Source organism: Scaptodrosophila lebanonensis, unplaced genomic scaffold (assembly GCF_003285725.1).
Source record: "Scaptodrosophila lebanonensis strain 11010-0011.00,11010-0021.00 unplaced genomic scaffold, SlebRS2 tig00000001-arrow-pilon, whole genome shotgun sequence".
Taxonomy (NCBI): Eukaryota; Metazoa; Arthropoda; class Insecta; order Diptera; family Drosophilidae; genus Scaptodrosophila; species Scaptodrosophila lebanonensis.
The window spans coordinates 11378257-11392510 of NW_022060529.1; the positions used below are offsets into that span (position 1 = coordinate 11378257).

General features: G+C 40.4%; 1 protein-coding gene across 5 annotated transcripts in view; it reads right to left on the minus strand.

Annotated features, from left to right (window-relative positions):
• The window catches only part of LOC115622940 (tyrosine-protein kinase Src42A), a 63464-nt gene that overhangs the window by 12871 nt on the left and 36339 nt on the right, over window positions 1–14254 (minus strand). The window contains exon 1 of one of the 5 annotated variants that reach the window (XM_030517074.1): window positions 7497–10701. The exons of the other annotated variants lie outside the window; for them this stretch is intronic. Within the exon in view, the coding sequence (XP_030372934.1) occupies window positions 7497–10555 (3059 nt within the window). The 5' untranslated portion in view covers window positions 10556–10701. Of the gene's footprint in view, window positions 1–7496; window positions 10702–14254 lie in introns of those variants that run through there. 5 annotated transcript variants of the gene reach the window in all.

Below are 14254 nucleotides of genomic sequence, written 5' to 3' on the forward strand. Positions count from 1 at the left end.
CAGCACGGCGTATGCGCAATGCACGATTCGCACATGGATTTCTCTAGAATACCTTAACTACTCTGCTACATAAGCTACATAATTATACTTAGCCACATTTGCATTCATAGTTGTTTGGCATTATTTAATGGACACTTACCTGTAAAGAAAAGAAAAAATGTGTTAGAGATTGTGTGAAACTTTAATTGAATTATTTTAAAGCTGAGCAACGTTAGTACATTCGTGTCTAAGTAGATGATGATTCGGAACATTTTTGATTACCAGTTAATACTATTTAAACATATTTAAGGCAAGTAAGGTAAGCCGAAATGAATAAATTAGACTTCTACACAAATGTCTTTGCAATTAATGCAAATTACTGGATGAGTGGAATATTTGTTTCTTCGAACAAGAAACATGCCTACCATCAACGTCGTTATACAAGGTGTGTTCCAAAGTAAACAGAAATACTTGTAGGCCATATTCTGTTTGCGTCATTTCTATGGTTGGTCCAAAACCTACATCCCCTACCGACTTCCAGAAAAATTTAATAATATTTGCTCCACTGAAATTATCGAATTAATCTCACAATCTATCACTGTGTTCGTGCGATCGATTTACCATTTACTTTTGCTTTAAGCTTGGTAAATCTTTAAAAAAGTAACACTGTGCTTGTGTCTTAGTTAAAATAATATTTAGTTTTGCTTTAAGCCTGGTAAATCTTTTACAGAATCATTGCAATTGTTTACCTTGGACCACACCTTTTCAGATATGTATATCGAGCCGAGTTGCACTAAATAGTTCATTCGACCCAGGCTCTACAATACTAAGCAGATTTCATAAAGCCTTGAGAACAAATAGAATTATTGGAATTGAAACGATATTGTGAGCTTTATTTTGCAATATCTGAAGAATCGTTGACTCCAAATCCGTAATAGTCCGCCAAGTTCTAGCTACGATTCCTAAAAAAAATGTCGAAAACTATACCAAAAAAATATTAAGACTACATACTCTTGAAAATTGTGTATTGAAAATGCTTACTGCCACACATACAAGTTCAGAATATACGTGCATTTAATTGACGTTTAATTATTAAACAATTATATCTAATAAGCTATGTATCACCACTTGTGTAATTTTCCCAGCTTAATAGATGCTTGTGAATGCGTAGATATCGAGGGGAAAAGCACAAAAACGCCAACTGATTCACACAAAGTTAATAGAGCTTGTTGCTGGCACATGGATGGCAGTAGGTTATAATTGGACGTATAATGCAAATATTGGCTCAATTCGAATAATGATGAATTGGTCATTGAGAGCGGGGGGTTTTTTTTTTAATCAGGCCATTGCCTGCAAAACAAAACCAAGTGGCTGAGTTAAGCGGTTTGATCTAAGACAACAAAAGTGGTTTCTCTCCCCTCTTTACGCAACTCCCCAATGGAAATTCAAGCGAAATATGTTTGTAATTATGTGCATATAAGATGTTGTTCGACTGACTGCCGGCCTGACATCCATCTGTATGGTTTGCTTTGACAGTTGTGGCACAAAATCTATTTATAAAACGGCGTCGGTAACCACAACATAATTGCTGATGGCGCCAATAAAAGGAAATTTTCTATGCGCCGTTGACAGTGTGGCGTTGGAAAAGCGAAACTCAACTACGTTTATGCCACCTGGAAAGCAGGAAATCATTTCAAGATATGCAACGAAAAATCTTGATTTTAATTAAAGGTTTGGTGCTGCTACAACTTTTCACAAGTCACAATAAACTTAAAATGATGAGTGAAATATTTATAATTGGAGCATTAGAGTTTCCGTTTTGCTAGAATTTTCCAAGGCCTTTTCAGCCAAGCAGCTCTCGTTTTCCATACCTTACAATACCTCCATACCTTCTTAAATGTAAATTTATGATTATTCAACTTTTCAGGTATAAATAAAGTTACAACTACACCCCATAAACTGAACAACAAGCATTGCCAATTGTCTGTTTACTTCTGCAACTCACATTAGCTGGACGGGATGGACAGGACGCCGGCTAACAAAACACAGAGAAGCAGGCAGGCAGGCAGGCAGATACTCGTATTGTGAATTAAATAAAACACTTGTTTATTCCAGCTTTGTTATGGCGTTGGATATTGCCCATATATGTATGTACACATATATATGTTTGTAAGATTGCGGATTTCGTGCGAAACAAATTTTTGTTGCAAAGGCAATTAAAAAAAATGAAAAAAAAAAAATACTCGTCCAAGTATAAATTTTAGCTGGAAGGGGCAGTCAGCAGCCAGCAACTAAAACAGCGACTACGACAACAGCTTTGGATGGAAAATTGCTATGCATTTTATTTCTCGTAACCAGTTGGGGCATCTAAAAATAAATGTGCCGTGTGTTGTGGCAGAAACTGCTCCCCATGGTACCCAGAAGTGACCATTAATGGTCTGCAGGCATTGCGGAGATGTGTATTTTACGCAGAAACCATTTGTTAGCGATGACCAAAGCATTTATTAAAATCTATACTAGAGCTAACAATAAAAGATTTATTCTGCGAAGCCATTTCTGAAGACCAACTAAGTAAGAGATAAAAGAGAAGAGTTTGAGAATTGAGTTTTTGAATAGAGGAATCTATTGTTAGTCAACTTTATAAGTTACACTCAAAATATGGATATATTGCAGATCCAATTTTATTAGAGGCTTTTATTTACTCTTTTAGAAAATATTCTTCGTTTAATATGAAAGATCGCTGGAGTTGCTTGCGACATCATTGGTCTTTCAAGCCAATAAAGGTTTGATGATTCCAGATCTTTTACTTTCTGAGTTTTGTGATTTTGTATATATGTTAGGTTGGATTTGTTTATTTATTTTAACATATTTAATAAAACTCTCTGGTTCTTTTTAGACTTGTGAATGAAATTCGTCATTCCGTTCATAAACTTCATTTATCTAGTTCGCGGCTATTTTTGTTCAAGAACCATTTAATATTTTCTAGTCCATTGTTCTTTTCATTTACGATGATTTTTTTCAACTTCTGCAATTGTGCTTTCGTTTCGTAGTTAGTTTTTAACACAACGTTTAAAAATTTCACGTGAAAAGAGGCTTCTTTACACGCCCATGCATTAGAAGCATTGCTAATGTGCCATTTTCATGATTAGTGGCAGTGAAAAGTCGTTAAATTTCGCACGAGTACAAAAGTAAAAGGCCAGGCAAGAAATTATCGAGTTCCGGCTATGCTATACTCTAATGAAAATTTTCATGCATTGACGTCTGTTAAATGTGGTGAAAACAATCGTAACGAGTCGTAAAATGCTCTGGCCGGGCAATCATCAAACCGATTTTAATCGCAGTTCTCTTTGGAAAATCTCTAGTTGGCTGTCAAATTTCAATTAGACAGTTTTTGTTTATTATTGGTATTATTTGTACTTGTAGTTTCGGTTTCTAATTCAATCTTGTGACAACACGCAAATGTAATTTGAGACAGCTTGCGTGCTGTCTTAGTTATGATAGTATACTATGAATAATAGATGGATGTGCAAATTTGTGTTATTGATAAGAAGTGCGCGAGTTCCGACGACAATTTAATGCGCCATTATATAAATATATGCGTAGTATGTATTATTGTAGTAGGTTTGTACTTTTGTGGAAAATTTTATGCCATTCACTGACACTGAGATGCGCAACGCAGTTAGCTTTGTACGAGTACGTTTATTTTCCCTCCATTTTGGTTCAATGTCAAACGCAAATCTAGCCGGACCCTGTCTATTGTTCGATTGTTGACATGATTCGAAACATTCGAAATGGAAAAACAGATGCGAGCGAATGAGTTTATTGTGCCATAGAGAACAGTGTGCGGCTCAAATTAAGTGTGACAATTGAAATACATAGTAATACAAATCGCAAAAAAGACATAGTGAAAGAAAATGCAGCTGGAAATGAGAGTGACAGCGAAATAAACAATAATACGAGTACTCGTAGCCACAACAGCTGTCAGATAAATAAATAGCGCTACATAGATGTCACAGCTTTTGATGAGCATGAACATATGAACACACGATTATATATGTATATATTGTATATATAGTACGTGTGTATATCTTTGATTGTTTGATCGCTACGCTTGAGTGGCGCGACATTAGCGACAACATGTAATTTGGTTAGCATGTGTTTTTGTCATAGCCACAACGTATACTTAATATTTGCTTGTAATTCACAATTTACATCATCAAAGCATCAGAGCTAAGAAATCGAGCACAGCCAAATAATAATGAATACATCACGTGCATTCATTTAGAGCGCACTAAAAACCACATAAATCATACAACAACCTATCCTCTTATATAAGCCAAGAAATGCGTTCACTAATGACCGACTACTCCGTTACAATTTAACATACACTTTAAACTATATTTTCGTCGTCATCGCGTGCTCTTTCGATATGAATGCTAATCAAGCGCACAATGACACCAAAACAAACGACCGCGCCCATCCAATTTCTACTGCACCAATAGAAATTACTTAGGCAGGAGGGCCGGAAGTTGGGGGGTCTGTGCCGATAGTCTAATATGGGTCTTGACGGCACTGCAGTTGTCAACAAATTGCAAGCTGGTAGCTTGACAAATGACTAGTTTAGTTTGCAGTATCAGCTAACATATTTTAAATGGATTTTTAATTGACGAACATTTAACCACAAAAAGTTTCAAGACGTACCTAAAACAAAAGAAGAACTAAAAGACGAACAATTAATATGTGTGTTTAGTAGCTAGTCTTAAATAATTTTGTTTTCACGCTGAAATACTGTGAAAAGACGATAACCTCTTAAGTATCAATAATCAGAACAGAACCTCCAAAACAAATATTTTATAATTATACCAAATTTTGAAACGAAAAGCATCTCATCTCCATGGTAGTTAATAATAAAACTGTTTCCATATTGCAACACAAAAATATCAAATTTGTTAGAATAGAAAAAGGATAGAAATGCTCCACTCCAAAGAGCATTTAAGATATTTGGCTGTAAATATGTTTTCTTAGAGCTAATCTTCCACTGCTGCTTTGCTAAATCGTCTTTTTATATAGAAACCAAATTTCGATTTCAATTCGAGTTTAAATGTATGAATATGTGATCCAATTAGAAAATAGGAACAGAACTGGTTATGCTCTATTTCTCTGCATTTCAAAAATATCTACGCATTTGGTCCAAAACAGTAAATAATTGCATTCCCGCTTTAAATATGATTAGTTTTTAAATGGAAATATATCCAAATATACTTTCGTATTCCAGAGTTCACTCTATGCTTTTGAATACACGTCATTCCTCTTCAGAAGAGTTTAAAAGAATGTTTCCGTAAAAACAATAACTTCATTTTGGTCCATTGAAAAGCACGAAATTCGAACACTCCACATAATTTGTGCACATTTTCAAATCCATCATCGATATGAACAATAGGGGCATGGCATTACCCTGAAAAAACGACCCATATTACTAGTGAAAATTTCACAGCTGCCCATAAACTGTGCACGCCTTTGAACGCATGACTTTCATTCTATTGAAAAGCAAACTGAACACTCACGGATAAATGACTAATGCAAAAACTATTAGCACTAACAAGGCGCTTGACCATAGAAAAAGTAATAATTAAAATTCCAAATAGTTAACACCCTCCAACAACAATAAGGCACAATAAAATTAATGCAAACAGCCAACCACACACACACACACGCCCTAGCAGTCAAGTTCAAAATATTTAGAACCCTGAGCGAATAAATAATATATGTAAAAGCAACAACAACAGCGAATGAGGTATATATCTAGACAATGCATAATTCAAAGCCAACAGATTTGATAACAAATAAAACAACGAGCTTCTGAATTTTTTTGGGGGTATGTCTCTCAGTCTCTTCGTCCAGTCCATTTGTTTACTAACTAGTCTGCGTTTCAGTTTTTGGAATGTTGTAATCTTTTCAATGGCCAAGTGCGACGTTCAGGCACGTCGCTAACATTATTAACCTGCAAAATATTTGACTATCAAATTGTCTTGTGGATGTTTGTCTGTCTGTGTGTGTGCGTGTGTGCTGTACGTGTGTTGTTTGTACCTTGCTACCTTGTGGCAGTGTAACACAAAAAAGTGTTTTTTTCACCAAAAGGGTTAATTAAGTTGCAGACGCGACGTCGAACGCCACTTGCCAAAATCGTGACAAATTTGTTCAAAAGCGTTGGCTTTAATTAAATCATAAGTAAGCTTTTAGCGACACAAATTTAATTGAAGTCATTTTTTGTCCACTCATTTTGTTTGTAGGTCTGTCAAGTGTTACATTTTGTGCTGTGAGTTATAGGCTTTCATAAGCTGGTTAAATGTACATATGAACATTTTTTATTCAATGGACATGTTTTGTTTTGTTGGTTGAATGGAAGTTACCTTTCCGTTATATTTTATTTGGGATTGCATTTTGTTTTGCTTTTAAACATGTCTTCATTCCAAGCAATGAACGCTGCCGATGAGTATTAAGCGGAATGGAACAAGACAATTCTTCAACATGGCAGTTTGTTCTGCTTTCAAACATGTTTTCATTCCAAGAAATTAAGAGTATGGATTGGAATTTGCCGGAATGGAACACCTAAAATTCAAACATGCTTTCCGATTAAAATACCGAGCCAGAATCGATTAACCATTTTTGAAATACAAAAAACTCTATCAGAATCAAAGCATTTTAACACAAAATCTTTATAAAGAAACAAACGATTGTGCCCTTATTTTCAAATTAGCACGTTAAAACCATTATTAGATTTTATTTCCGAGGGAGGAACGTTAACAATTTTATTCCACATATGACAACAAATAGTAAGAAATATCATATAAGGTTATCTTCTAATTTGAACAGATCAACAGATATGTTTTACCTATACATATAGTATATCTGAACTCTTCTGTTGTTTTTTCATGCACGGAATATAGGTTTGCTATATTTTATCTTGAATGAAACTTTTTTACTGAATTACAATTGCTGGTACGAACCAGAACCATAGTTTCGATTCAGTTCGATTCCTTGTTTCATTTCATTATATAATAATAATAATATTTTGAGTCAGTTCCACACGTTCCAAAATAATGTATTTCAATATTACGCATTTACGGATTTACTAATCCATTCAAACCACTCTGTCTGTGCCTTTCTGTACCTAAATCTCATTGGTGTCGATTCTCGTAGCCATATCCACCACATTGTCATGCAAATCTGATATTTTTGGTTTGAACCAATTTGAAACGGTTTGGCCTTGAAGGTTGCAGTAGAGGTGCGTGGTAAACTTTTGCATAGCAATGAGAAAAGTAACAGATAGACGCAGAAATTTGCGTTTACCGACTTAAGTATCTTAGTATCTACATACTCGTATAATACAAAGGAATGGCTACATAGTAACAGCAAGAGATACACGCGCTTGTGAATGAGTGTAAATGAACGACGAACGCTCAATGGTGCTAAATAATGAATTAATGAAAAATAAAAATAAAGAAAGAGTGACTTACGATTTTTCATTTAAAAATTCACCGCGCGTAAATTCGGAAAGTCGACGCGATTTGCCTTTCTTGGCCGACGTCGTTATATTATTCAAATTTGCCGCTTTATTATTGTTAGACTTTGGTGTTGCTGTTGTTGTGGGGTTTTTGCAGTCGCAGCCACAGCCTATTAAATTTGGGCACGTTTGCTCGCCAATGACAGACTGTTGCTGCTCATTGTTGCTGCTGGACTTGCAGCAATGCGATCCAGTGTCTGCGATGCAAGTGCATTTGAGGGGGGTCTGATTGGACCATCGTCGAAGGGGTTGCTTCACTGTTGTGTTGGCGCCGCAATTGTCCAGCGAATGCTTCTTCATGAGCGCCCGCTGCTGTTGTTGCTGCTGCTCCCGTTGCTGCTGCAGGCAGTTGTGCTGCTTGAGGCAGCGACGTGGGCGCGGCGGCGAGGGCGTTGCTGGCGGCGAAATGGCAACTGACATGGAAATGGTATCCAATGAATTTGATTTCATTAGTGCATTGTGGCACTCAGCATCGCTGCTATTACTATTACTATTATTATTATTATTTTTGTTGCTGTTGCTGCTGCTGTTGTGGGTGTTGGTGTTGTTGTTTTTGGCATGGTTCGTTGCCCGATGCTGGGCAATGATGCGTGTGTAAAGCTCCTCGGAGTCCAGCGGCAACAACAAATTGGTGACACCAATACGCCGCTTTGCCTGACTGCGCTGCTTGCCATGCGGCTGCTTCTTGTCGGGCTTTGCATCATCGCTGGCATTGCCATCGATTGTTGGATTGCCGGTCGCTGTTGTTGCTGGCGTCGCCGCTGCATCGACGGCTTCGTTGTGAGTCGTCGATCGATTGTAGGATAAAATATTGGACAGACGCCGCATCTTTGAGGACTTGCCGCTGCTGACTTTGGCATCGCTGGGTACATCGTTTGTTTCCTCTTTATTGTTGTTGCTGCTGCTGCTGTTGTTCTTATTGTTGTTGCCATGATGCGTTTGTGTTGCCGGTGTGCTTATCTGCTGCTCATCCACATGACTGACCACAAAACGCGTTGCCTTTCCCGCCAGCGCCTTCGGTTTGGATTCGATGGCGGTCGAGTCGCCGCCGGCATCCAATTTCTCTCCTTGTAGGATATCATAAATTGTGCCATATTTGTGCGTGACGTGCGTGCCCAAATTTGCAGAAATCGCCTGCTTTGGCAACTTTGGCAATGCCTCCGCATTTGTACTGACCAATGGGGCTTCGTTTGCGGCATTTGCCGCATCCTGTTGCTGTTGCCGCAGCCGCTGTTGTTGCCGCTGAATAATGTCATAAATCACATCGTCTGATTTATGCATTCTGACAGAAGTGGCTGTTGCTGTTGTTGCTGTTGTTGTTGTTGACGTTCCATTTGTTGCTTCCTGTCTGGGAACATCACGCTCCAGTATCGAGCTCAGACTCTTGCGCTGCCATTTGTCGCAGCTGCCGCTGAATGAACTCTGCGATGATTTGCGATGCAATATCTCATAGATGGTGCCATAGGTCATGTATTTGTCATACTTCTGATATGTCAGATTGTAGATATCATTCTTGCGCTGGATAATATCGTAAATGGTGCCATAAATTAGTTTGTCATAGATCTTGAAATTGCGTCTATAATTGGCGCTATTGTACTTGCCATTGCCGGCAAGTTTCGCATACGCCTGCAGTTGCAACTGTTGCTGATCGGTAGGTGTTGTTGGTGTTGTTGTAGATGCTGCTGTTGTTGCTGTCGTTAAGCTAGACTCTGGAACAATCTTTGGCTCTTTGCTTGAGTTGCGACGTGGCAGAAAGTATGAGGCAAAACTCTTGCGATGCCGCGAATTCTGACGCTTAAACGGTGTGGCAGTGGGTGTGGTGTCTGTGGCACCACAACATTCCACCGCATGTTGCTCGGATTCGATCTCGCGCACCAGACGCTTAAATTCCTCATAAGATGTGCGACGTTTGTGCGCCTTTTCGCGCTCCTTAGCCACAAATTGCTGATCAAGTATTTGCGATAGAAAATCGGAATTCTTGCGCATTGCTTCGGTGACAGCGACCGCTGGCAAGGTAGCTGATGCTATTGCTGCGGTCGCTGTTGCTGGTGTCGTTGTTGTTGCTAGATCGTCGCCAGTGGTATCCATTTCATCCGTGGCCACTACTGCTAACGAGCTGCCAGCCGTTGCCGTCGTTGCAAACTCGTTTACGCAATCCGGTTTGCTGTTAACACTGTCATTGTTGTTGTTGTTGTTATTGTTGATTCCGTTGCCACCATCTCTGTGGTTGCTTGTGGTTTCTTGTTCTGATATTGAGGCGAGAGCGATCGCAGTTGTTGCTTCTGCTGCTGCCACTGTTGTTGCTGTTGTTGCCGCGGCATCAGCAACACTGTGAGTTTCTCTTTCTTCTTTACACCTCGACAACTCTTGCAAAGTTCTGCGCCGCGTCAAGCGCTTTTCCTGCATGGCTGTTGTTGTTGTTGCGGCTCCTACGGTTGCAGTTGTTGTTGCATCCGATGCGCCGGCAAACATGGCTTTGAACTCCTCATAGGATTTGCGGCGATTGCGCGACTGCGTTAGACATTCCTTGTAATTGCAACGCGCAATTTTCTCACCCACAGCATCCTCAAGACGTTGACTTTGTGGTGCCGCCACCGCTCCCGCAGCTCCTGCGGCAGCTGCCGCCGCTGCAGCCAACGCATCTAATTTATTCTGCATCTCAATGAAACCCGAGTCCATGGAGCTTATCGTGCAGGTTGAATCGAAGCTGGTCTTGCGACTGGAACTATTGCTACCCGGCGAGGATGGCTTTGGGGGTGTCGGTGGTGGCGTCACGAGCAACGCCAGCAATGCATCCTGCTCTTCGGCAGTGGGCGCACACAACAAATCCACATCGACACTATCACAGACATTTGACTTTTTTGGCATTCGCGTGGCGATGCCTTGATAACCATCGACCACCTCATCGAAACTTATTAGATCTCTAACTATTTGCAACTCTTCGCTATCAGCACAAACATCACAATTGGCTCCCGTCACAGCTGCCGGTTCCTCTGGCACGGCCTCCAACATGCTTGCCTCAGTCTTGCTCAATGGGCATGCGACAGGCTCACGAACACGATCACGATCACGAACACTACCAGCTATATCGGTATTAGTTACGGGTGTATCAGTAGCGGCTTTTAGATCAGCCTTTGATTTACACTCACTGTCGCGTTTTTTGCTTACTACTGCGTACAGAGGCGCGATCGATATTGAATTGAATGTAGTTTCCGTTTTTGTTGTTGTTGTTGTCGTTGGCTTCGTTGTCGTCGTCGTCGTTAGTGTTGTTGTCGCAGTTGATTGCGCGCTCGTCGTTGTTAACGCCGCCGCTGTTGCCGACCAACTGGCCTGCATGCCGTTCGCTGTCGTCGCTCTAGTGGCCGGCATGCCCATTGGTATGCCCCCACAAGCGCCCCCACCCACGCCACCGCTCGTGCCACTGGATAGCGTGTAGCTGCGATTATGAAAGATCTTCACACTGTGCATCGGTAATTTGTGATGACGATTTTGTCGATTACGTGCAATGCCCATCGAAACCGTACCATGCTGCCTGACCCGCTGCTGTTGTATCTGCCGTCGGCGGCTATATTTGGTGGCTATATTGTAGACAGGATCCAAGTCGACAGGTGGTGGCGGCGGTTCGTTGACCGCCGCTGTCGTTCTCATCGGCACTCTCTCATAGTCGTGCTGCTGCTGCTGCTGGCTGCTTCGCACGCAGCTCTTTAGATAACGCTGCAGTCTTCGATTGCAAGTGCCGTTATTGCTGGACCCACAACAGCTTGTATAACGGGCACGTTGGGCCGACGAGTGACTACGCCCGCTGGTCGCAGCGTAATGTTCATTCATGCATTTGGCACAGCAAAGAAACTCGTACAGTATCTCCCCATCCGTCGAGCTTGGGGGCGAGGGTGGCGGCGTGAATGTCGAGTATTTGGGCTCCAGCAGGAATTCCAGTTGCGCTGCCGCAGCAGCAATTGCAGCTGGCGTTGACTGAGCAGCCGGCAAGATGTGGTCACTAGTATTGTTGTTACTGTTGTTGTGGGCTGTGGTCACCGGCATAAGAATGTATGTGTTCTTAAAATTCTTTTGAGTGGAGCTCTGCTCTACATTCGAGTTGTTGGCGGGCATTGTTGGCATCGTTGTTTCCACACAGGACGTTGCCTTCTCCTTATCCTTCGGCACTATGGAGCTCTCAATGCTTAGGCCGCTGTCCAGCAGCATAAAAGTGCCATCGGCAGGCAAGATGAGACGGCCCTCGGCTGCCGCACTGACCAGCTCCCGCAGTGCCAGGACCTGCTTCTCAGTGACATTGCCCTGCAATTGTATGCCGTGCAGGGCAAATGCTGTGGGTCGATTGTTGACCGAATTGGGATCGGTGCACCAGACAACGGGCATGGCCGTCATTGTGGATTAATTATAAGCGGGCAAGTCTATGATGGCAATAGCTTCAAATGATTTGTAGCTGCAAATTGTGGCGCGTGTATAAAATGGGAAGAGAAAAATGTATGCATTAAAAATCAAAATGTTGCGCCTGCGCAAACCGTTCCGCATAATCTGTTTTAATTTTATTTATTTATTTTTTTTGCTGTTTCATGTTTCATATTTTGTGGACAATCTGTGCGGCTGATTGTTTTCTTATTAACATTTTATTTTTCTTCTTTTTTTTTGCCTTGCTGTTATGCTAAGAATGTGATGGCAGCAGCAAAAAAAATATCCGGTTCTTGTTTGTTGCGACAAAGGTAAGACTATTATGTCATGGCTTGTGACTCAAAAAGCCCACCATATTCAACAAAAAGCAAAGAAAAAATTACATATGTATGTATGTTAATTGCAGAATAAACTGAGACATAATGAAAGTAAAATTCAATTCTGTAACGGCTGTAGTTGACTGACTAGCCTAGACTTTAGCCCAAAACCCGTCTTGAAAATACAATCAAAGGCGGAATACATTTGTTGAGATCATAATTGCAAATCTTGCAGTTTCTTCAACGATACACGAAAGGCGCAGCACGCTCCGGCTTCATAAAAATGACAGCCTCCAAAGAAGAGAAGCCCAGCTGTTGGCAACTTTGCTCCATTGTCTGAGCTCTATTAGTCAAGTGCAAGCAAACAAAAAGTGGAAGATGTGGAAGAAGACGATGGCGCGGGTTTAAGCTGACAACCCCAACTAAACTGCTGAGATCACCAGCGAAACTGGAACTGGTAAGCTGTGGGGAACATAGGCTTCCATCATAACTCACCCACACTGTAGAGCAAACAAAAGCAAAGGGACATTATTGCTGACATTTAAAAAAACCTAATCAATCAATCACTCTTTAAACATAGATGGGTTGAAAGGTAGATACTCGCTGGATAACATGGACGTGGAAAGACTCTGAATCTGTAAGCGACCCAAACACACCTATTTATCTACACGCGCCAACAATATTTCTTTTTGCAACAATTTTGGTTTGGTTTTCTGCATAAATTGTAAATAAAACGCATTCAATTCCTATAAAGGTAACCTTGATTTGTCCATCAAAGTGTATGGCAAGTGTAGATGGCATCAAATCGAATCTAATTTAAATGTTTTGATTCGTGCGCGCGCCATTTTGTGCAATTTTTGGCATTTTATGCGAATTGCATGCATGGGAAATATTCACATTAAATCGACAAACAATTTATTTAGTGTTTGAATTGAAATGCTAAAATGTTGAATCTTTTCAAGTCTTGTAGCTTTGCATAATGCCATTGCTCTCTATATATGTACATATATAAATGGCGCTTAGCCATGAGATGAGATGATACGTAAGTATTAGAGATCATTTTCTTATGGTTGTTAAGCAATGAAATAGACTTGAGAGACAGAGAGCGGGAGAGATGTTAAAGAGTTCTGTTCCAAAAGTGGACCGATAAAGCTATAGCCAATGTAAAACACACATAGATACAAAAGTATCTAGAGAAGCCTACACGCATACATACTACTTATTTTCATTAATGAAACTGAAGGCAACTGCTGGCTCTTGCAGAGTCGAGTCGGGTCAACAGTCAGCTGAGAAACAAGTTTTTTTTGGCAATAAAAATGCTTTAAGTCAGCAGCAGCCGCAGCCCTGGCTTTCTGATTTATTACTGCAGCCAAACAATTGATGGAAAATTTTGCGTTGTGGGCGTGAGGTGAGCAACACGAATGATGTTTTTGAATCGAAATAAGCCTCATTATTATGTCATATGCAAGTGCTGTTTTGGTTTTTGTCTCATTTTTTTTTGTTTTTTTTTTTTTTTGTTTTGGTAAATTTATTCAGTAAAAGGGGAAAAAAGCAGCAATTGCTGCCAATTTGTGGGCCAACTATGAACAAGCATTGAAAGCGAATTGAAGGCTGCCGCTGCTTCTTTTTTTTTTTGGTACGTTGAACTATCGTTGTTGCCATACTATATAGCATGTACTTACATTGATATTGTCTGCAAGCAAACAGAATGTAAATATGAATGAGAGAGTGAGTGTTTGGTCCAAGGCTGCAACACACTATAAAAGTGGTTGGTGCAGAATAAATGGAAAAACTTGATGCATGCAGCACTATACTCGTGCTCGTGGTCGTACTAGCACTAGTACGAGTAGCAGCAGTTCAAGTTTATGGCGAGTGGGAACGAGTTGCCGACAAAAGGTAAACAAATCGCCAACTTAAGCACTTGAGACAAAACGGTTTAGAATCTACAAAGTAATGCACTCGAAACTCATGGACGCTGCATCCT